General features: G+C 41.0%; 4 protein-coding genes across 4 annotated transcripts; 3 read left to right on the top strand and 1 right to left on the bottom strand.

The window, feature by feature from the left end:
• Nucleotides 1-3,622: 3,622 nt before the first annotated feature.
• LOC135607722 (allene oxide cyclase, chloroplastic-like) lies at nt 3,623-4,820 on the bottom strand. Its single transcript, XM_065099738.1, has 3 exons — nt 4,528-4,820; nt 4,316-4,440; nt 3,623-4,230 (listed from the first exon to the last, which is right to left on the bottom strand). Exons 1-3 carry the CDS (start codon nt 4,748-4,750, stop codon nt 3,829-3,831), a joined length of 750 nt encoding a protein of 249 aa, XP_064955810.1. The 5' UTR covers nt 4,751-4,820; the 3' UTR covers nt 3,623-3,828.
• Nucleotides 4,821-10,560: 5,740 nt separating this feature from the next.
• Nucleotides 10,561-11,804, top strand: LOC103978399 (heat stress transcription factor C-1a-like). Its single transcript, XM_009394180.3, has 2 exons — nt 10,561-10,945; nt 11,032-11,804. Exons 1-2 carry the CDS (start codon nt 10,721-10,723, stop codon nt 11,632-11,634), a joined length of 828 nt encoding a protein of 275 aa, XP_009392455.2. The 5' UTR covers nt 10,561-10,720; the 3' UTR covers nt 11,635-11,804.
• A 3,679-nt stretch (nt 11,805-15,483) lies between these two features.
• On the top strand, nt 15,484-16,175 carry LOC135607720 (uncharacterized). Its single transcript, XM_065099736.1, has 2 exons — nt 15,484-15,758; nt 15,907-16,175. Exons 1-2 carry the CDS (start codon nt 15,591-15,593, stop codon nt 15,952-15,954), a joined length of 216 nt encoding a protein of 71 aa, XP_064955808.1. The 5' UTR covers nt 15,484-15,590; the 3' UTR covers nt 15,955-16,175.
• Nucleotides 16,176-16,313: 138 nt separating this feature from the next.
• LOC135607718 (proline-rich receptor-like protein kinase PERK2) lies at nt 16,314-24,094 on the top strand. Its single transcript, XM_065099732.1, has 8 exons — nt 16,314-19,698; nt 20,303-20,755; nt 21,637-21,723; nt 21,831-21,901; nt 22,017-22,093; nt 22,313-22,460; nt 23,163-23,321; nt 23,632-24,094. Exons 1-8 carry the CDS (start codon nt 18,894-18,896, stop codon nt 23,899-23,901), a joined length of 2,070 nt encoding a protein of 689 aa, XP_064955804.1. The 5' UTR covers nt 16,314-18,893; the 3' UTR covers nt 23,902-24,094.
• Nucleotides 24,095-24,624: the final 530 nt, after the last annotated feature.

Below are 24,624 nucleotides of genomic sequence, written 5' to 3'. Positions count from 1 at the left end.
GTTTAACCTAGACATAACATAGGTAAGCCTAAAGGATACCTTTTGGCAAATATATATAAGCACTTTCTAAATGATTTATATTAATGTTTCCCACTAAACTCAACTAATAAAAATGGTATATAGCCGCCCCCCTGTATGTGTTCAGCTTAAGTTGTGTTCCCAAGAAATTATGTACTTTCCTACTATGACATGCTTAAGGAACAAATTTCTTAGGACTCAAATAGTATGAAGTTTTCAGGTCTTCAGGACATAGTTATATGCGCCATGTTGTCATCATTCATGAAAATAACTAAAAATTGGAAACCATCCATCCACTCTGATAACTAAAAATTGGAAATCACATTTCATGTCAAATCCTACCACAAAACCATCTAGTCACCTTTGAGTAAAAATATTATGCTTCTCCTTTTGGATTTGAATCCCTTTGACGACTAGTCATTATTTATGGTAGTATCAAAACTAAGCATGGATCGGCAAAAGCTGATTCTGTTAACGCATACGCCTACATATATGAAACAAGGTTTAAAACCTCACACAGATACCTGTTTCAACTTCTCACTGGACCAGTAGAGTACCAGTATACCAGACTAATATGCTGACTTGTGTCATCTAATATCACTTAACATAATAATAAAACAATGTACCAAGCTAAACATGTCATTAACATGTTCTTTCCATCTGGCAGCTATAATACTAACTACATGAAACCTACACAATTTATCCATATCTTTTCTTGAAATAGTAACTAAATTTAGCACCATAGAGGTAATCAAATGTTATGAATCATCATCATCATCATCATCGAACAATATGGGGACAAATGAATAATTGAAAATTAATGTTCCAAAACAAAAAAGGGCAAACAGATAATAATAACAAGCCAAAGAATTTACAGACTTTTGTTAGGGTTCCGAATGCTAAAAAAGATTGCAACCCTGATTTTCCAGTATCATCAAATAATCACTGCATTGGAACTTGTCATTAGGCGGATCTCAAGTCAAACAAAGGAAAATTGGTTAGTCGAACGGTGTATAGCTTTTCTTGAAGATGCATGCATACACACTAAAGCAAACTTCCAAGGAAAAGTAATGTACGAACATAGTCAATGTCAGAAGCAAAGAAGCAACTCACCGATCATAAAATGCGTCAACAAACAATAAAAAAAGAAGAAAAAAAACTGAAGACTTGCACAGTAATATTTGTTGGACCCTGCTTCAAGCTTGGACTAATTCTTATGGTATCTGATTGGTTACTGGATCATCCAAGAAGACATGCAATATATATATATATATATATATATATATATTTCAGTGGAATTAGACCTTCAGCAGAAATGGTATACAATGGATTGCTGATGCTTAGTATGGCTATGGCACCATAAGTATGATCCATGTCATGAAAACCTGAATTGCTCCCATCTATCCCATCGGAACTGTCAGAGACCAGACACCTTGTTTAGGACTAAAAAGAGAGTTCAAAATGAAATAAATAGTAAGATCGAAGTTATCAAGTAACCATCTAAAACAATTAATACCTTTTTATCTATTGAAACTTTTTTTATCTATTGAATCTTGCTCAAACTCTTGGTCTTCATACTCAATCATATAGAAAAGACAGAGTGTGAAGCATGACATAGGTGAACTGAAATCCAGTAGAAATCTGACGATCATTTTACCTATGTAAAACAAAGTCAAGAAATTGCAGCAGCTCCCAACGATTGAAAGAGAGAGCCCAACATCCCAGCAATCACCTATTCCAAAACACTATATCAAGTGGCATACTGCAAGAAATTTCTTCAGATCACGCCCTGTTGCAATTTCCCTTTAAACTGCCAAACCCTCTGTTGATCTCTTATCTGAGAGAAAGCTCAATGTTCACTGCCAGATCGTCAGGAACGTGAGGCCGAGACCTACAACACGAACAAGGTAAGCGATCAGAGAGCTGCATCTTATTTGGAGTCGATTGAGGATAAACACAACTCGCAGTGGTCATCTCACTTGTTGATGAAGGTGGAGGAATCGGACCACAGGAAAAGGATGGCAAGGGACGATACCAGGCAGTGGCAGACCAAACTAACCAAATGGTATTCCATCAACTCAAACCAGACCCACACGGGTGTGGCCCCACTGAGCACAACGGCCGAGCTTTTCTTCTTCTTCCATAGGAAAACATCAGCCGCTGCATATGATTCAACCGTTTATGAGAAACAACAACAGTGGTGTGCAAATAAATTCTCCAAGAAATCCAGTACATACAGACGTTGATGATCTCATTAACCAAGAAAAGAAGATGGAAACGATGTTTCACGCTGATCAACCAAAATCAAATCAGGGTTTCGTGTTCTCTCCCGATGTGGATCTTTATGATCCGTGATGTCAAAAGATCAACCTAGGGTTTCACGCTCCATACAATTGACTAGCGAGGACGACGTGGATCATCACCGGAACAAAAAGACCATATTAGGGTTTTACGTTCTCGAACATTTAATAACAACGGCCAAACGTCCCAGGATTCTTCTTTTTTCCTTTCAAGAAAACGTATGCAAATCCCAAGTCGTGCCACAAGAAACGATGTGAGAGATCGAATTACAACTCCATGGATCTCAGCTACAATCAGCTCCACTGTCAAACTAGCCAAGATCAGGTTCAAGATCACCTAAAGAAACCAATGAATGAAGAAGACATTTAGAGATGAGGAAGAAAGAGCGCATACGCTATCCGCCACCCAAGATCCGGTGGACGGCCTTCTCCCGGCCGAAGAGGCGGAAGATCTTGGACTCGACGGCCTCCGCCACCTCTGACGCTTTCGACATCTCGTAAAGGACGAAACGGCGAGAGGCGTGCGGCGAGGAGGGTCTTTATCGGTCTCGGAGATGCGATAGGGACCGTCGGATCGAAGCAAGGCCAAAATAGTGGAACGAGGAAGAGTCCGACGTGGAGTAGACGGCGTCACTGTTCCGGTGCAGCATTCGGCTACCTTCTACTAGACAGCAAACAGGCTTTAGACACGTGTCATCTCTCGACGGGCGGTCGCACAACGACAAGTGTACACGCAGAGACCGTGTGTCGACGCCGACGCGCGTGACGGTGCGACCGAACCTAACACACACGTACGACTCACCACGACGGACTACCTGTCTTACGATTGGATAGCTGCGACCAACGTAGTGGGCCACGGAACCAGAAGTCAGGTCGGGAATGTGGGTGACGGGTTAAGATTTGGTGCTTAAAACTGCGTCCGTCTCATAATCCGTGTGCGAGCGCCCCGACCCCTCCAAGATCACGTGCAGAGCACGTGTAGGCTCACTAGCGCTCGGCTCGGTTCCATGGCTCGGGAAAATCTCCCGGCCGAAGCAACACTGTCGGTGGTTGTGTGAATGGGTTTGGTAGAGCAGGACGTCGTTCGCGTACCCACAACAAGAAGCTTAAAGTACGACGAGGAATACAGCGATGAACAACTTAATTGGCTTATGAGTAAGGTCGCAATCAAACAATATGCTTTAATATCAACATATTTTATACTCATATCAAATCAGTCTGCTTTCATGACCATTTTAATTATAAATAATTTACTTTTTGGGAAGCTGAGCTATATATATTTATATATAATATGACAGAAAATGTAACGTGCAAACCACTATGAGGAGAAGATAATATATATATATATGTGTGTGTGCGCGCGCGCTTTTAAAATATAATTACTCGATAATTGAAAATTTTTATAGAAAAAGGGTTGAAAGAAGAAAGTGACAATTTTGCCCCTTTGGCTGGAAGTTTTCTTGTGGGCCCGCATCTCCTATATCTCCTCCTAATAATAGCTTTCTTGCCACTAATTGGTGTAGTTGTTGAGGGCGGCGTGGGGTTCCGCGGCCTTGGCGGCAGGCGTGGGCTCGACCTCCGGCGAAGGCGGCACCGGAGAGCAGAGCAGCTCCTCGGGGAGGTCGGGGATGCCCTCGAGGTAGAAGGTGTAGAAGATCTTGAAGGGGAACACGAGCTGGCGCAGCTTCACCTGGCCGCGGACGCCCGCGAACACGCCGGACCCACCGGTGACGGCCAGGTACGTGTCCTCGTACGTCAAGTACGCCCCCTGCACCGAGATGTGCCCGTACTCGCCGAAGTAGAAGCTGTAGATGGCCTCGTAGCGGTCGCCGACGCGCTCCGGGACGTGCTGGATCAGCACGCACAGCCCCGCCGTGATTCCCAGCCGCTTCTGTAAGTCCCCGGAGTATACCTGTTCGTGGTTCCTCTTTCTCGTTACCCTCCCTTCGTAAACTTACGCTAGTGACGATCGCTCGGCGTTGGAAGAATGGACTTACCTTGTTGCTGAAGGGGACGAGGTCGCCGAGGGAGTTGACGTCCTTCTGGCTCAAACGAAGGTAGGCCGGGCTGTTGCGGTCGAGCTCGTTGATCTCGTAGATACACATTTCCTGCACGTTGGTAGCTGACGAAGACCAAGAGAATGCTTCGCTCGTCAGTTCAAGAGAGGGAGCACCGAAAGCATTTGATCAGCACAAGGAGAGAGGTCTACCTGGTCCACCACCGGACTCGAGAGATGGGTGGTTGGTGGAGGAAAGGGAGACGTTGATGGCGGATGACTGAGGCCTTCCACGCATCGATTTCAGCTGCAGTTTGTTGCTCGGCGAGGAGCCGAGCCTGAGTGATGCAGGAGAGGTGTTCTGTTGGAGGCCGGAGAGCTTCCTCGAGGAGTTGGAGAGACTGAAGCCGAGAGATGGAGCACTGAGAGAAGCCATGGAGAGAGATGTAAGATGGAGGAATCGATGTGTTATTAGGAGGCGTGGGGATTGAGATGGGGAAATGGGTTGTGGTATGGAGGGGTTTATATCGTGCAGACAACGGAAGGTGCAGAGCTTGACCACGTTTTGCACGGTGGACGGAGGAGGCCGGCGGGCGGAAAGGCGTCCGCGAGCGACTTCCGCGTGGGAGCTCGTCTGAATTGGCCACGCGCGTGTGCCACGAGAACTCGTCCCATTCGAGACGCAATCGCGAGGCGATCCTCTTGCCACGTCATATGATCTCATATTTCTCGAACACGTGCTGTCCGAGAGTCGCAAGTGACTGGTCGACACCCAACCGGTATGTCGCGAAGGTGAGTTCCAAATCGTGTCCACCGGTGTCAAATTTACGCACGGGGACGGTGGAACAGCCCACCGACGCGAGCGTGACGTGGGCTCGGAAGCCGCCCCGTAAGCGGCGGTCGATGTCGTGCCCTTCTGCTCCGCTTAATATATATCGAGTCAAAAAGTAAATACGCCCCACAACTTTGGTCGCGACAATTATAAGTTACAAGCATGTGTTTTACCCTACTTTTAGGACCATCTTGTATGTCGAAATTATTGCTACCTTTTTGTGAGTATGAGTAGTTGATTGGGATATGAAGGTTTCCGCATCAAATACGTGCGTCAGTCGGTATTATATACGGACAATTAGATGGCTTGTTGTGTTGACTGGTATATATTATTTATAATTTGAAGGTATAAAAGTCTAAATATTATAATTGACATTTAGATAGGAGAAATATTGATCCCAATAGTATATTAATCCCAATAGTAGTTTGACATGTGTTTGTTCAATCATATTTCATCCCACTACAAAAAATGATAGTTCAAATGAATGTGAATATTTAAATTATTTTGTTCTTATGACTTAAGCATGGAAGATATTGAATTGAAAATTTCATAAAGGCCCCCTACCTGAGCCTAATTTCTAAGGCTCCCATAGAACTCTTTCACCCTGACCTCCTCTTTGAGATAGCTGCTAAAGTTAATCATTCCCCATAAGATTGATAAGAATATTCGGTTTGGCTATAGAGCCAAGTTCGATAGGGTTTATGTCTTGTTCGATTTCTCAAAATTATTTCCTCAAGGGATTTAGGTCACGATCGGAGACTCCTAATTTTTTCAATCTATTATCTTCGAGAACATCCCAACCTTCTGCTTTGATTGCAACCTAGTTGACCATAAAATAGAGTCCTGCCCCTTATCAAAGGAGAAAGTCAGCTCCATTGACGGTAACCATAAAAATATAGTAAAGTCAATGGAGGAGAACAGACTCTATAAACCTTGGGTCAAGGTCCATCACCGAGCCACACTCAAAGGGCAGGGTGACTAGGGTTCTTCCTAATTCAAGGACTCAAATAGCATTGTCAACTCAACTAATGTTGAACCCAAAATGGGTCAAACTGGCCAATCAAACTTAAAATTTGAGTCCTTAGGTACTTAACCATTCCTGGATGATGTGCAAAAATCCTCAATCTTTGGACCTAAAGGCAACCTACCCAAGAAATTTGCTAAGAGGCGTATGATAGCTAGTTCGTCTTTTTTCATGTTCTCTCCCGAGATAGCCACCCTCGGATGCTGCTCCCGTCACAACAAGACAGTGCTTGTTCCAAAGGGCATCGTCCCAACTAACCTTAATGATTCCTCTCCTTCTGTTCTATGCCAGGTTGCATATAACTCCTTGATTACTGTGAGAGCAAAAGGGAAGCAAACGCTTAACCCCCTCTCAAACCCTTTCCTTGCCCTAGGGTCAATGGACCTGGACCCTCCTCCTCCTAGTCCGATGATTGAAGACCTCATGGATAAGAAATTCATTTTCAAAGTGGAGAAGATGATAGAATTGACTCCCTAGAACATAATGGCAACCTTAGAACTTTTGATGGTTTGGTGGCCATAATGGCAAAGGTCTTTACAAGGATCATGACAGATGTTGATGGAAGGGTTGCGAGCTTCCTTCTTGAGGAGGTTAAACTGGAGTGGACAAACTATAAACAACAGGAAGGTTCTAGAGCTCACCAATACGTTACTCAAGGAGTCTCTTTACCCTCCATTAAATGTTTTAGACACAAAAATAAAAAGAAAAAAATGGATCTTTACAAGATATTAGCTCCTTTACTTGGAAGCATGATTTCCAAAACCCCCCATTTCTCCCTCCTAATTTCTCTATGAAGTATCAATTCTAAACTGTAGAGGCACTAGGAAGAAAGAAAGCAAGGAACAAGTGTTCCTTCTATTGAAACAACACAATATTGGTCTCTTATGCTCTTGAAATCTCACATGCAGGAAGAACATAATAACAAATTTTTCAAAAGATTGGGGTTCTCTTAGGAGAGGATTATGTGGCTAAGCAAGGATGATCGGGAGGAATCTTTCTAGCTTGGTAATCACATATGATCAAGGCTTCGATCATCGGTAAGGACTCTCAGTTTATAACTATCATAGCCCAAGAAGCCGATAAGCCTCCTTATATTCTCTCCTCTATTTGTGTGAGTACAAAAGCTTACGTTTAGAACTTGTTTTAGATACGCCTCTGTAAACTCAATTTACAAGGTTTTTCATATATGATTTGTGGAGATTTCAAACATTATCTCTAGTTATGAAAAAATTGATGGTCAACCCTTATGTTTAAACAATTCGATTTTAATTTTTTATATTTTTTAATTCAAAGCTTATCGATTTGGGTTTTAAAAGTACCCTATTTATCTAGACAAATAAAAGATTTGGTAAATCTAGGATCTTTGCCTGCCTAAACAAAGCCTATGCTAATTTTTCCTGAATTCATGCTTTCTCCAATTCCTTATTCTTGTCGATCAACATATGACTCACAAAATCTATGAGAAAATCTTCCATTTTAACACTCATTGGAATGACATTCCTAAGATTAAAAGCTTCATCTCCAATGCCTAGCTAAGCTCCACCCTATTGTTCCCCCATGATCTCTATTTCCTAAATCCTATGTAAACTTCACTTCCTCTTAGCCGAGTGAAAACAAAAGGGAGGTGACAACCTTATTCGCTCTATTACTAAAACTTAGCACTCCATCACCTGCATTGAGAAAAAGCAATCCTCTCATCCTCTTAGTGAGGAAGAATGTCATACCTTGCAAACTCTCCATAATAGGTTGACAACCCTTACCAAGCGGGATCATCTTTATTGGTGATCTACTCAACTTAGGAAAAAGGTATCTTTCATCTCTTTGATTAATCTTGCTAGTGATGAGATCATTACCAACAATCAGAAAATTACGACCAGCTTTGCCAATTGGTATTTGGACCTCTAGAAGTTTGACCCCTTCTCTCTCTCTCTCTAGGGCTTGGAACTCAATCCCTATCCTCGATAATATCCTTAACTCCAACAAACTCATTTGTGAGTTCTCGCTTAACGAAATCCATTATATAGTTTTTAACATGGGCTCTAGTAAAAACCTTGACCTTGATGGATACACATATGAATTCTTTAGGGGTTCATGGGATACCATTAAAGAAACTCTCTTCCAAGTCTTTAAAGATTTCCATTACACTAGTTTTATTCCTCTTAGTCGGGAGAAAACTCACTTGATTTTTATCCCCAAGAAGATTAATTATTCTAGAATTGAAGACTATAGACTCATAGGGCTTTGTAATGTTATTTACAAAATCCTTACTAACGTTATTGCCAATAGAGTCAAGCCCTATTTTAACAACCTAATAAATGATTCTCAATCTTCTTTTGTCCTAGGCCATAACATTTAAAATAATACCCTTATTGCAAGAGCTAACCCACTCCATGACCAACATCAAGGGCAACAAACCCTTTACTATTCTTAAGTTAAACCTTTCTAAGGATTTTGATAGTATTTCTTTGTTTGCCATTGTTGAAACACTTTCTCGTATAGGATTCCTCTATATCCTTATGAAATGGATTCAAGCCTACATCTCCTCATCTACCTTTGCTTACCTTGGGAATGCCTATGCCTTTAGGTGGTTTAGGAATAACAGTGATATTAGACAAGGTGGCCCTCTCTTACCATATTTTTTCATCGTGATGCAGTAAGTCTTATTTGTGCCCCTTGATAATAAAGTTCACAATCTGATTGTCTTTGGAAGTACCCCTAAAATCTATTCCAACTTGTGCAAAAGTCTTTGACCTTTACTTTTTCCCTATGACCATAATATATCAAATCTAAATTATTCTTTTCAAGATACTATAACTCCTAAATCAAGCATAGAATATGCTCATCAGTGGGTATCAATAAAGGACTTTAGCCAATGTGATACCTTAGTTCATTTGTGTCTCACAAGCAACTTCTTGTTCCTCTTCAACAATCTCTTGTGGACAAAGTCCTTAGGATTCAAGATTGGCAAAAAAAAACCCTCTCTCTCAAACTAGGAAAATCATCTTAATTAATCTAGTCATCAATTCTATTTTTATTTACTATCTTATGAACTATATATTTTTTGACTATATCCTCAACAGGATTGTATGTCTTTTAAAGAATGAATTTTTCTGGTCTAGTTCATTTAATTCAAAAGGGTTGAATTTGATTAGTTGACACTATGTCACTAAGCATAAAAGATACCTTTCTCTTCTAAACAATGACAACACGACATAGGTTGGGGTCTTTAAAGCAAAATACAACCCATGGGCCAACCACAAGCCAAAGCCTTTCTCTTTCAACTGGAAAAAATGTTTTCTCTCTTATTTCCAACATTAAAACTAGCTTCAGGAAGATTGTTGGATCCGACGACTCTTGTATTAGCACTTGGGAGGGAGGACCCAAGGATCAATAACCTCCCCATTTCCAAGTAGCTAACTTTTTTTTTTTGTTAATGTAGGGTTTTTGAACCATTATTCCGAAGCATCTGATTTCATTTCTAATGCTGAATGGATGCTATATGATCTCAACCTTTTGTTTTCATCCGTTATTGGTCAAGAGGATTAAGAATGATTCATATCTCAAAATTTCCCTTGATGATTCTTGGATTCAGGCCTTTACTCCAAGTAGTGCTTACCATTTATCTCAAAATATTTACATTATCTAATATGTATGTATGTCGAATATTAACATCCTTCATGTATATATTAATCTTAAAAACTCAAACCAATCATTTCTAACTGCAAGTAAAACTAAATATATAAAGTATCTAAAACACCTCTAATATTATTATTTTTATTATTATTAATAATACATAGAGTTTCAGCAAATTGACAAACATGACAATCAAACACTAGAAATTGATTACAAGGACATGCAAATTAATAGGTTATACATATCATACTAAAATTTATAAGGAAAAAATATATATAATCATCTCTCTCTCTCTCTCTCTCTCTCCTCATATATCACAAAGGAGAGGTAAATAAGCTTGAGTGGATTCAGTGTAGATTTGAAAGAAACAAGGTCATGAACCTAGTTTGGGCCAAGGGTATCTGAAAACTAAGGCCCAAAAGTTGACACTGGGCCGAATAATTTCAGGATTGGATCAAATTTGGTCATTGGAAGAAGGGAAGAGAGGTATGTAAGGATTTGGTTGCCGTACTTCTTAGTGCTTGTATTGATTAAAAATCAGACAAATAAAAAAAAAATGTAACATCATAAAAAATATTTTAAATTCAAGATAAATAATTCTGAAAAAATTAAATTGTTAACTAAAAAAAATCTAAGATTAAAATTGTGAGACGACGCCATTCGGTGGGCCCCTAAAAGTGTACTCTGGATCACACACACAGTGCCTCGCGTCCGATCACGTTGTGATCTTTAAGCCGACAAGCGTCCTACGTTACACCCCCCCTATCGACTGCTCTTTGGTCCGCTCCCATTATCGCAATGAACCGTGCTTTGTTCCATAAAACTCCCAGGAGAGGTCTTCTCCTCATGTCTTGCTGCGGCTTATCAGGGAAAGAGAGAGAGAGAGAGAGAGAGAGAGAGAGAGAGGGACAATAAGGATGGAAGGGAAGAGCAGAGGTTGCCATGACTGCCAAGAACAAGTGGCGCCATTCGTAGAGAAGACGTATCAGATGGTGAGCGACCATAGGTTGGACTCCTTGATCCGGTGGGGGAACCAGAACAACAGCTTCCTCGTGGTCGACCCCAACGACTTCTCGCAGCTCCTCCTTCCCTCCTTCAAGCACCGCAACTTCTCCACCTTCATCCGCCAGCTCAACACCTATGTCTGCTGACCCTACTTCTCCTTTCACCACCATCTCTCTCCCACCCTGTCGAACTCACTCATACGTGCTCTTGGGTTGGTGTCCAGGGATTTCGGAAGGTGGATCCTGATAGATGGGAGTTCGCTCATGAGTCGTTCCTCAGAGGGCAGGCTCACCTCCTCCCTTCTATCACCAGGCGGCGGAGGAAGACCCAAGGTGTCATGCATGGAAGCAGTAGCAGGGGCAGGGGAGGCGTGGATGGGGAGGAAGAGCGGCTGCTACTGCAGGAGCTCGAGAAGTTGCGGCAGCAACACAGAAGTCTCGAGGAGGAGGTGAAGGCCATGAGCAAGCGAGTGCAGGCCACCGAACGGAGGCCGCGTCAACTTATGTCCTTCCTCGTCAAAGTGGCCGAGGACCCCAAGCTTCTCCTGCAAAGACTCGTTCGCTCCAAACAGCAGCAGCAGCTATCTACGGAGAAGAAGAGACGGGTATTCGCTTCCCCCGCAACAACTTTGCTGCCTTTCGATGAGGTTTCAGCAATGCTTAAGCCGTTACGTACGGAACCAAAACCACTTGAGGTCGGTGGTTTTGATCTTTCTGCACGTCAAACAAGTTCCCAACCTGAGTTTGGACTCAGCGGGACGAGTTCAGGGACAGCATCATCAACGGTAGCCTTCCCCTTCACCTTGCTCGACCAAGGATTTTTCTAGCCTTACGTCTGCAGGTGCTACAGTAGCGAGAGACAAAAAACATCTGGAGATCAATCTTACTCTATCTTTGGAGAATCTAGTCTACAATTGGAAGACTTGCTTTAAGCGCATCTTCCATTACCACTCTGTATACTTGTTAACCTAGTAGAAGAGATCTTACATTCCGGTTATCCTTGTCTTGAGTCTTCAACGTTTACATGAGCCCTTGCTCTTCTGTTCTACTCTCAGTAAGCTACATCACAGTCGTGTATCATCGATCGAGATGGGACTTGATGAGCTAATGATGGAAGGCAGAAAGAGAGACCAGGAAGCCGACCTTTTGCCTCCTCTTTTCTGTGGAGTGAATCGACACCGGACCCGGGGAAGGGATAAGGGAGCATGGAATTCGATGGCTTCACTTTCAAATGAAGGAAAGGAGGAGAGTGGTGGAAGGACGACGACAGACCTGGCGTTGCACACGCGGCCGAATTGCAGTGGTGGCGGCTCAAGACTAGCAAAGCACAGGTCCAACGACCAAAAAGAACGACGCTCCCCTCGTAGTTACCTACCTTATGTTCGTAGGGACCCCATAAGATGCAGCACATGGCCTCCAATCACGAAACAAGTGTGTCAGGTGTAAGTCCAGTCGGGTAGAAACAAGAAAAAAGGACTTTTGTCGATGGAAAGCGGCTCCATCGTCGGGGAAAAGAGAGAAGGGGACGGGAACCTGTGGTGGGACCCGTCGACACGAAGGTTCTACACTTGAATAGTAAGCTTGTTTGTTCTCCTTTTCTTTAGAGTGATGGGGAGTCCAAAAACGTCCACAACGTTCTCGGTCCAGTCTGCGCTCAACTATTGATGTCCCTCCATAAAGTAAGATCCTTCATGTATATAACTAATTATCATTATCGGTAGTTTAGCTTAAAGTTTTTATGATCTAATATATAATTATAAAATTTACAGGAAACTACAGTTTTAACCAGCTGAGGGAGATTAATTAGTAATGGGTATATATGCTGATTTCTATCTTTTACAGTGAGCTTAAATTTGCAGATATAAAGTGGTCAATCAATACCTTTGAATTGATATATATTGCAAGTCAACAAATTCCTTACACTGCTATTTCAGGTTTTATCCTCCTCCGACTCTAAGATAGAAGTAGTAGTGACAAGTATGTTTAATATCGCATTTGTTTAATAGGAGAACCACGAACTTACAAAGCACAATACTCACTTCTATCCTCGTAGTGTCTTTTGGATCTACTATAAACTTTTGCGGGATCCACCCAGAATGAACAATTCCTATCAAACCCTCGTGCTCAAACCGATGAAGTCAAATAATAACTTATCAAACGACACACTAGGTAGAAGCCCAAGTGGCATTGATTCCCCTATCGAGACACTGGTAAATGCATTTAGTTCCACATCGACTAAGGATCAAAGAAACTCAAGCCTTAAAAGCGATAAAATCAATTTTAGCTCAGTTCAGCAAAACCGTGCAAGACCCACTAAGAGCGAACAAATCTTTTCGAGTTCTCATGCTCATAGACAAATGATGATTCATCAACTAATGAAGCCCCACATAAAACAAACCTAACCTTATCGAGTACACAGTAACAATGCACAAGTCCTCCCCTTCTCCCAAAAATTTCTTTTGAGAAATTTGTTTAAAGTCAAAATCCATAGAGAAAAAAAGAAACCTCAAAGGATGCTAGACTATGATTCAGTATGTCATCACTAGCAATAAACTGAATTGACAAAAAAACTCTGGTGGATTTGTTACACCAACATTGGCTTTGGTGATTACTAACAATAGTGAGAAGGTCAATTTATCCAACTGAAAAAGGAAGAGAATTTAAGTATCTGACTCTACTTATGAGTTTACATGAGCATCTATTTTTGAGTTTTTAATTGGCAAAAGAAGCATATATTTCTAACAATATAGTTACAAGATGAACCATATATTCACTAAAGCACATAATATTAGCACACTCTCAAAATAATAGTATAGTTATGCTCCATCAAACTTAGATTTAATCTGGACCAGCTCAAGGACATTCATGTATCATAGTGATTAGCAGGTGCATATTGTTTTCATTTGACGAGGAAAGAAGCTTAGGGCAGACACCAATATCAACCTATAATACATGTTTGCTCATATCATATCCAATAATAAGAACTGTATATTTTCCATGATGAGGATGAGTTCATAATTAATGGTGCTAACCGTCTTACCAGAGTAAGTATCATAAAAAGGCTAATTTGTTGATTGCCAAGTCACTGATAACTAATGCTAGGTCTCATGTCTTCACTAGAAGAATGATCAAAATTCAATAATAACAATACAAATAAAGAGATTACCTTTATCTGAGTCTTCATAAACCCAAACAGGTCCACAATATCACCAGAAGACAAATGTAACCTTCAGTGACAAATTGTTGGCAGACAAATAGACATGGGATTCATAAAGAATACATATGATTGCCAGCATGTATAACTTGTTATCAAACACTTAGAAGGCTTAAAAGACAACTCAGAATGAAACCTATTAATCATTTGGAAACAATCCATAGCATCAATCAATTATAAAGGAGAGAGATGTGCATACTAATATCATATAATTCATCCAACAATAAATTCCACATTAGCCATAACTAGTGTGAGCTCTCGGAACCACGCGGAATTGCTCTGGGTTGAACCTTACATGATTTTACACCTTTGGAATGGACCCAAAAGACTATAGGGTAGGAAAGAAGTCGCTTTTGGATCTTAATTAGGCCTTGACTCTAATTACCCAACCAATGTTAGACTAAATGTGGTCTGATATTATCATAGGGCTTAGTTGGGGAGTAAGGCTGAGAAAAATGTCCACTCTGGGATGGGCTGTAAGATTTTACTCTTTTGGGATGGACTCCAAAAGATATCTTTAAGAGAGGAGTCAAAGGGTCACTATGTTAGGCATCGACTCTTAATTAGACATAGCAACTCCTCGACCAATGTGATAAGAAATCAAGTTTTATTTTCCACCTCACAAGGCAAATTTGGAAACCTAGCTCAAGATTTAACAGCTATTGTGATCTACACATCAATGGTACTGAATGAAAACGTATTATCATGATCTTTTCTGCATCTTCAGATGAACAAGAACAAACGATTAAGCTAATGAGGTACGCTAAATGCACTTATATACCGTCAAAGAGAAAAGAAGCAGACCGACCATTACAAACAATAGCAAAATCATGAAATCAAGCATTGCGACTTCCAGATGAAGAAGCGCGTACCGGTCAGACGGGGCTGAGGAGCTAGTAGAGTTGGGGTTTGGGCTCGGACTGCATGCCGATGACGATGATGAGGATGACGAACCTGTAGTGTGTGAGCACCTTGGCCTTCTTCATCGCCCATGATCGCTCTTCAGGCACCTTGGAGCCCTTCCCGTCCCCAGCCTCGCCTAAAACCCTACCTTTACCGCCGTTGCTGCCTCCAACTGTTCACTTTAAGCCGAGAACGCGTCTGTGAACACAATCTCCACCGTCCATGTGGGCTGTTACAGTAAGTCCAATTTTTAGGTCAATAACTCATATAATTCCATATATTTATAAAAAAAAATAAATAATAAATAATAAATGTTTTAATATTTTTTATATATTTATAAAAATGATGTTAGAAAATGAAAAAAAATACATTTTCCCTTTTAAAATCATATATTAGATAATGAAAAACTATTTTCATATTAAGCTACAACACATCGGACCATGAGTTGGTCTATTGGGCCTCGATCTACGTTTACACCTATCGGGCCCTAAATTGGTCTGTTGGGCCTCGATCTAGGTTTCTACATAACGGGCGTTTAGGGTATCAGCCATCGGTTAGTTTCTCCCCTCTTCACGGTGATCATATCATTGTAGCGGCAGCGATCCGAGCAGCGCAAGAGATCAGCTATCGAGGAGGGAAGAAGGAGGAGAGGAGAGCGGGGCAGAAATGGGGGGCGGCATGGAGGTCAACAAGAACAAGTACATCGAGGACTGGAACGCAGCGAGGGAGAACCTCGAGTTGAACTTCCGCTGGACCCGCCGCAACCTCGCCCTCATCGGCATCTTCGGCCTCGCCGTCCCCATCCTCGTCTACAAGGGCATCGTCCGCGAATTCGTACCGATCTCCTCCTCATCTCCATCCTTGTCTTTCTTTTCCCGCTTCGTCTTCTTTTTCCCCTCTTGATCCTCACCAGTATAAGTAAATCCCCTAATTGCTTGCCATCGATGGCTTAATCCTCTGTGGTTTTTGGTGTTTGTGGCAGCACATGCAAGATGAGGACGCCGGAAGGCCTCTGAGGAAGTTCCTGTGAGAGATCCGTCAAAGGTTGTGTGCTTCCCTTTCTTCTGAAATAATAATAGTATTACTGAAGGCGATGTCGTGATGTTGGTCGTCAGAGTTCTGTACGATTCAGAAACGCGGTTGCCTGATCCGTCGTTAGTTACTCCATCATGTTCCATAATTCTGCTTGAGTTTGATGTGTGAGAACCATGACTTGTGGTAAATCCATGGTGTACTTGTGGTTTCCCTTTCCTTCTGATTGTGCATCTTATAATGTTTATCTAGGTCACTTGGTAGTGTATAGTAAAGATAAAAGATAAGGTAATTCATTTGAAGTAACCATTGCTGATAGTTGTTATGCTGCAATTATAGGTAAGGTCCTTTCTCGACTAGCTAGACATGAATTTCTGACACTATCTGCAAACCCTGTGAATGAAATGTTTAGTAGAATAATGAGCCCTCATGTGAATTAAGCAGCTTCTTGTGATGACAGCTGAGATGTTCTCCACAGTTGAAATTGATAGGAATCCTGTCCTCATCGACCGGTTATACCTGTCCATGCTGACATAAAAGGTTGGTCATTGTTAGTGTGTATAAGATGAATTGCATAGGAAGCAGATCAAATATTGATTCCTGGGAATTCAATCATTTGGAAGATATTGGTAGTTGCTTGTACCCGGCCTGCACTCTAAATTTATGGAATTGGATACTGAATTGCCTCACATTGCAAGTGCTGATAGTGTCAAATAGTAGTTTCCGTAAGACAAACAATGAACAATGTTGGTTAATTGCACCAAATATCTTGTCAAGCTATGTCGTTGCTGCAATTACATTTTTGATATATGGATGTCGTATGTTTTGACTTGGTTGGTTGTGCAGTCTGTTGCCATTTGAATCCTATGCTTTTGTAGCTTTGAAAAACTTACTTTCATATGTTGTGTAATACTATTTTTCTTTCTTCAGGTGCTTGAGGACATTTTGAATTGTTGAGGTTGTCGGTCTAAATTAGAAATGACTTGATATATGTCGTTCTCAAGTACTCAGAGACTAGTGGCTTAAAATGATGAGTTCCTCTCTGTAGAGAGCCCATAGGAACTGCACGATAGTTCTCAACTCAATGTTTTGTTTCGTAAAGACCAAATTAGGATTTCATGAATCTTTGACATAAGAAAATCTCACACTGATATAATAACAGGAGAAGCCAATTAGCAATATACATGAACATGGATCCTGAAACACAATCAGTCTGCAGTCTATATAAGGTCCATTGTATGCTGAGAAAGCACTAAGTAGTTTCAGAATCTTATTTGGAGTAATGACACCTGAACTTAAGATGATCTATGCTTTCATTCTGTCAAGAATTGGTAGCAATACTTGAACAAGTTGGAGACCAGTACCTGAACTTGGTTGGATTGATATGTACAAGGATTGGTACGGAATGGATATGGTCAGTGCGGACCTAAATGAATATTTAGAAATTATTTCGGATTTGATATGAAGGTTTACTACAGTATGGGTCTATTGGTGTCCAGTCAAACTGGCATCGGTCAACTGTGGTATTTAATTCTATGATACAAGCATCTAAAGTATGTTGTGAAGTGATTGCATGAACCTTCAAGCATGATTTACTTTAAAATCGCATCTCTCTGTCAAGTTGTTAGAATTGTAATATATTAGCTTGTGTGTGTGTCAAAGCTTATTTTAGTAATGAGTAAATCTTTCTTTTTTGCAAGTGAAAAAAAGATTTACAATATGCTGTTGATATAACATACTTGGAAATCTTTTTTTTTTAACTTGCAAGTAAAAAAAAAAAGAAGATTTACATAGATTTTAGTAATGAGTAAATCTGATCAACCTGTCATGGATCAGTTGTGCCATTCTTCTGATGGTATGACTTCAATTGTAGGAGTTGGCCTGCAGCATTATATATGCTGTTGGTTGCAAATATTAGCCAGCTTTGTGTTTGGATATATAAATTGCTGGTGACAAGCTATGTGGTTACAAACATAAAGAAGCTAGTTGATACTTGCAAGTATGTTGTTTCGATCAAGTTCAATCGCTGAGCTAAGTTTAGGAGTTAGACATTTATACACAAATTGATTAGTTGAAGTTGTCTCATTGGTTTCGTGTGCGGCTTTTCCTACTGACATCAAACCTATAGCAAGCTGAGTCCAATCTTTGGTACGACTCAGCCTATAATTCTCATAAGGTGGGAACGTATTTATCATTTCTCACGTCACTTGCGTGTGCTGATTCTTCTATTGACTTCAACCTATTTATTTTAATTCCGAATGCTCAGCTCTGCACAACTGGAGGCAGATAGAACTACGGCATTGGAAGAAGAAACATCCCTTCCCGCGGTTACATGACAGTATAATACGCGGGAATATAAATAACTTCTCTCTGCTTGAGAAGAGGAGGGATGTTCGCAGATGAACAAACGGCAAAGATTTGATGGGATTAGTCTTGTTTTTAGTTGGCTTGGCGGATAGTGAGTTGCATCGACTGCCCAATGCGTCTCTCTTGGTGGGTGTGTGTGGGTTCGATGTTGTCGATGTTAGTTAAATCTGATCCACTGTAGCCTCTCTAATGTGCACAGTGAGAGCCAAATGTGTGCGGTTATAACTCATTGGATCAACGCTATGGAAAGGTTAGTGGTTTTGACTTCAACGATCACGATAGAGACGGAGCCTCTCAACTACGCCTTCGTTGGTCGTTACAAACGAGTCGTATTCGGCGTGCACACTTACTGGCGCTGACACTTGAATGTCATGTAATTTAAGAGAAATACGAATTGGAGATGTTGGCTAATTACTGATTATGCAGAATTTAGGGGATTAAGATTTAAATGGAATTTGGACTTCTTCCTCTTCTTCTTCTTCTGACTTAATTATTTGGAGGGCCAACAGGCGAGAATTAAGTAGTGTCTGAACCGGTTTCCCGCCGGCAATTGCACCCGGTTTTGCCGCCATGTCGTCGCCTCCTCCGCCCTCGAGCCCGACGCCGTCGCCACCCAACCCCACGTCGCCGCCTCCTTCGATCGACCCCACGTCGCCACCTCCTTCCGCTCCTCCTCCGATCAACCCCACGTCGCCGCCTCCTTCCGCTACTCCTCCGATCAACCCCACGTCGCCGCCTCCTTCCGCTCCTCCTCCGACCAACCCCACGTCGCCGCCTCTTTCCTCTCCGCCTCCAACAGCTCCTCCGCCCGCACCTTCCTCGTCTCCTTCGCTGACGCCGCCGCCCGGTATTCCGCCGACGTCTCCGCCCACGCCGCCTCCGTCGAGCCCCACCCCTCCCCCGGCGTCTCCTCCGCCGCAGGCGCCTCCTGCCTCGCCTCCCGTGTCGCCATCGCCTCCTCCTCCTACGGTCACACCTCCACCGTCGCCTCCGCCACCGGTGAACCCGCCCCCGCCTCCGCCGAGCCGGTCTCCCCCTCCGGCCCCACAATCACCACCGACTTCGCCACCTCCGCCGCCACCAAAGAGCCCGTCTCCCCCGCCGCTCGCTCCGTCGCCTCCTGCGCCACCGACGCCTCTGGGATCTCCTCCACCGCCACCCGCCCCCTTAGCCTCCAACCCTCCGCCTCCGTTTAATGCGTCACCGCCGCCACCTCCGTCTTCGACAAAGTCAAGCGAGACATCGACAGCAGCAATAGTTGGAGGAGTTGCCGCTGCTGCTGCCATCGTCGCATTGTTGTTGGGCATATTCCTCTTTTGCTACTGGAGGAGGAGAAGGCAGCGGTCTTCGCCTCCTGCTCCGCCGCCATATTTAGGTGCTTATTTCTCTCTCTCTCTCTCTCTCTCTCTCTCTCTCTCTCTCTCTCTATATATATATATATATATATATATATATATATATATATACACACACACATATATTTATTCCTTATAAAACATCTAAAACCCTAACGATTGATATTGTTAATACTGGTAAAAATTAAAGCAGATACTGTTTTCATTTGTATTGGCAAATCCAATTTTACCAACTCAACTTCGACTGCAGTTGAAATGTGAAACACAAGAGTCTGTTTTTTCTTTTTGAGCAAAGCAGTGGTAATTTGTTCATTTTAGATATCATCTCACTAGATGAGGATGGCTGTATTTAATTGGTGAAATTTGTGATTATTATGGATAGAAAAATAATGCTTTTCCTATTCTCCTTACACAGTGATGGATTTCTTATTTTCTGGATAATTGGCTCTTGCAATTGACTGTGATTTATCACTTTATCTGGAAATATAAGATAGGTTTGCAACTGTAGGATACCATTTAGGATTTATTATAGATCTTTTTTAGTTCAATCTATACTTCTCTGATTTTATGAGAAACTTGTTCTCCATATTCTGTACTCACCCTATCTTCTCTTTGCATCATCAGTTGATCCATATGCTCCAACCTCACCAGCAATATATACTCTTGCCACAAAGCCATCTGTCGGAAGCAAAGACTTAAGTTCTGGTTCCCAGCTCTCTGAACCCGAAAATCCATTTTTGCCATCTTCACCTGAAATTGCCCTTTCATTCGCGAAGATTGCCTTCACATATGAAGAATTGGCAATGGCAGCAGATGGATTCTCTGATGCTAACCTTCTCGGAAAAGGTGGTTTTGGGCATGTCTATAAAGGGATATTTGATGGAAAAGAAATTGCTATCAAGAAATTGATGTCCGGAGGAGGACAGGGGGATCGGGAATTCCGGGCAGAGGTGGAGAAGCTCAGTCGTGTTCACCACAGACATTTGGTATCATTGGTCGGATACTGCATTTCTGGAAGCCAGAGGATACTTGTTTATGAATATCTTCCGAATAAGACTCTTGAATTCCACTTACATGGTAATCTTTAATCGAATGAATACCTAGTCATTGTTTATTATATCAGCTTCTTTTGCAACTTGAATACGATACGTAATGATTTTTGCTGAAGTTCATTGTGTGATTGGAAATTAAAAGAATTTGATGCTAAAAGTAGTGCAAGACAGTTTGTTATGGATATGCTTTTATTTAGCATATTAATGTCATATTTTCACATCATCGAAACTAGTAACACAAGATACTTAGATTATTTACGTGGATATTAGTTGTTCATGCTAACTGTTTATCGATCTAGTTTTTCCCTATGACTTGATTTTTTTCATGTTACCTCTTCGTGTTTCTGTATTTCTGGTGTTCTTTGATCTATTTGTTTCTTCTAGTTTTTCTCTAATATTATTCGGTGATAATATAAATATTTATTTTTATTTTTTATTTTCTTTTCTGTGAAGTATAATGATTTTTGAATGAATTCCAATCTTAATAATGACTTAAAAGCATAGTTAAAATTAGCTTCCTTTGGCATGGTTAAGTTCCTGTTGTTGACAGGAGATCGTAAAACACCATCGAACGCATTAATACCAAAGGAATAGCAAAACATCATCCAATCTGTTAATACAAAAAGAATAAGTTCCATTCCTGTAGATATATAGCTCCTTAGCTTAGTGGTCTGCTACTGAGCTACCTCGAAGGTGGTGGCTGTATCTTGTTGATGTGGAACTAACAGAAGTAGTCTGGAAAAAAAATTCTACATAAGTGCAGCATGAATTATGGCACTGCAGTTCATAGGCTTTTCATTCAAAATTCTGTTGATTCGAGACCTCCAAAATGGCAATTTGTATTTGCTTTCTACTTGCTTCTTTGTGTTTGTTTCTCCCTTTTAATGTAATTTTGTTCTTATGCAGGGAAGGATCAACCAACTATGGAATGGCCAACCAGATATAAAATTGCTGTGGGTTCTGCAAAGGGATTAGCGTATCTGCATGAAGACTGTCAGTTCCTCTGTTTCTTTTATAGTATCAAGGCTAATTTTTTGACCGTGCTCATGTGACGACATATGGAACTATGTCATAATACCATCACCTCTGATCTTCTTCAGGTCGCCCTAAAATTATTCATCGTGATATTAAGGCTGCCAATATCCTTCTTGATTCAAACTTTGAGGCAAAGGTAGGAAAAATGATCACTTGTCATCTCTTTCTCGTGTCCTGATCGTTTATAAACTATTGACTGATCCAGTGACAAATCCTTGATTGGGAATTACTAAGTTGAAGACAACATGCAGGTTTCAGACTTTGGACTGGCTAAGTTTCAAGGTGAAAGTGATACCCATGTTTCGACCAGAGTTGTGGGAACTTTTGGGTGGGATGAAGCATATTTCCTTCAGTTTGTCTTTGTTTTGGTTATATTAGCCTTTCATGTAAAAACTGATTCGTAACTGCTAATCATTTGGATTATGTCATTCGATTCACGAAATCTGTATGCAATTTTGCTTGTAGGCCAGACGTCAAAATATTAGTCTTTCAACTGTGATACAAGATACCTGTAGTTACACCATGTCTTGTGTTCTTTTTCCTGTAGGTATGTGGCACCAGAATATGCAACTTCTGGCAGACTCACAGATAAATCCGATGTTTTTTCTTTTGGGGTCGTGATGCTGGAGTTAATCACTGGAAGAAGACCTGTTTATTCAAATCAATCTTACATGGATGAGTCTTTGGTTACCTGGGTTGGTCTCTTTCCGATAGAATCTTTTTTACTGTATTTGCACCGTTCGCATCGTTCCTTGAACTGTGAACATTTCTGGATAACATGGCTTTTGAATTGTCATTTTAGTACTGCACAATTGTTTCATCAATTGTGAATTCGTAAATGGCATGTAGTTCTCATACTGTTTGGATATAAACTGAATTAGGATTTATAACACGTTCAAGAACTTTGAAGCACATCTATGTTGTCTTACCTCACAAGATTTAGGTCCATGTTTTGCAAATTATGTTATTGTTGTCGTCTGTAATAGCTTGCTTATCGCTAGACTGCATGATCATTATAGATCATAATTCTATTGTTACACAGCTGTTGCCCATGGATTATAATAAAGCCAACTGTTTGAAATGCCTATTATATCTAGAAAACCTTCCACATTGTGGAAATAATGAGGATATGAAGACATTCTTAATCATGGTTGTTACAAAAGCTGACTTCTGCTCTCATGTTTCCAAATTAGTATCACATTGTATCTACATATTGATTTTAAGTGATTTTAAGTTAAAATTGACCTAAGCTTTCTTGTTTACGCTGTTTGTTTTGCCCCTCTCTCTCTCTCTCTCTCTCTCTCTCTCTCTCTCTCTCTGTCTCTCTCTCTCTGTCTCTTTCGTGTCGTTGGAACATACATAATTGTTTAATTGATGCAATTGACTTGTTGTTACAGGCAAGACCTTTGCTGACACAAGCTGCAGAGGTGGGCAACTACGAGGCCCTGATCGATCCACATCTGGAGAACTACGACCCTAATGAGATGATACGTATGATTGCTTGTGCCGCTGCTTGCGTGCGCCAATCTGCAAAACTTCGTCCAAGGATGAGCCAGGTAAATTGGCCTATTTGTCTTGTTGTCGATACACGCTTAGTGATAATCTTGCTAATAAAAAAAATAAAGCTTGCCGATACGAATCAGGTTCTACTTTTACACTCCCAATGTTCTTGTTCAAGATGCAGATCATCTAACAATTTTCTGCTTTTGCATATTATCTTTTTTTCTGGTTTCTACTTACATCCATTCTCACAAAAAATAATAGATCTTGTTTATGGCCTGCTTGGAAATACGAATGTTCATCATATCTAATGAGTCTTTTTAAGTTTAGGAAACAGGAATGAGTTTTTTGATTTGGATTGTGCAGATTGTTCGATACTTGGAAGGAGAAATATCTCTTGAGATGTTGCATGGAGAAGTTTTGCCAGGCCACAGTGCTCTCCAGGCTTCATCCACTTATGATTCTAGCCAAAACAATGAGCATATGGTAAGGTTAAGGCGGATGGCATTTGCAAATCAAGATACGAGCAACAGCTTATTTAGTGAGCCGATCAGCGAGTCTGATCCAGAAGCATATAATGATGAGATCAGCAGATTGAAGAAGAAGAGCACCTCAGAATCCAGTTCTGCTGTATAGGATTTGATTTATGTATACATTTGTTGTACAATTTCTCCCGCTTGTGTTTTCTTGTTGCTATATACGATTCATGTGCACCTGCTAACTTGTGGGTGGGTAAATAAACCATAGTTAGAAGGGTTGATGTGATGGCTGTATACTCTTTTGTAATTTATATAAAGCATGGTCGGGGATTCGTTACTTCCGAACCTAACCGGAATCGGATATCGATGGTTCAGTTACGATTCTTGATTTTTTGGGGAATTGGCGTTTTTGAACGGGTGATTCTTTGATTTATAAAATAATTAATAATTTTTAAATCATTTTTAATTTTTAAAAAATATTTATATAAAAAAAATGGTTCGAATCGGAATCGAAACTGTTGAGATCGGCCCTATGTGGTTCGGTTCCGAAACCAAGGTTAAAAGAGAGTAAAAGATGGAGCAGTTCAATTCCAAAACCAAAATAAAAGATAGAGAAAGACAAGTACCGAACCCAACAACATGAGACGAATAGAGAGAGAGAGAGAGAGAGAGAGAGAGGAAAAAAAGTCCCCAACTACTAATAGCATGAGATGAGATGAATAGATAGAGAAAGAGTAAAAGATGGATGAATAGATAATAGAGAGAGAGAGAGAGGAAAAAAAAAAGTCCCCAACTACTAATAGCATGAGATGAGATGTATAGATAGAGAAAGAGTAAAAGATGGATGAATAGATACTAGAGAGAGAGAGAGAGGAAAAAA

This window comes from Musa acuminata, chromosome BXJ2-3, assembly GCF_036884655.1.
Source record: "Musa acuminata AAA Group cultivar baxijiao chromosome BXJ2-3, Cavendish_Baxijiao_AAA, whole genome shotgun sequence".
NCBI classification, from domain to species: Eukaryota; Viridiplantae; Streptophyta; class Magnoliopsida; order Zingiberales; family Musaceae; genus Musa; species Musa acuminata.
The sequence above is the reverse complement of the archived record's forward strand: the minus strand, read 5'-3'. Positions and strand labels throughout refer to the sequence as shown.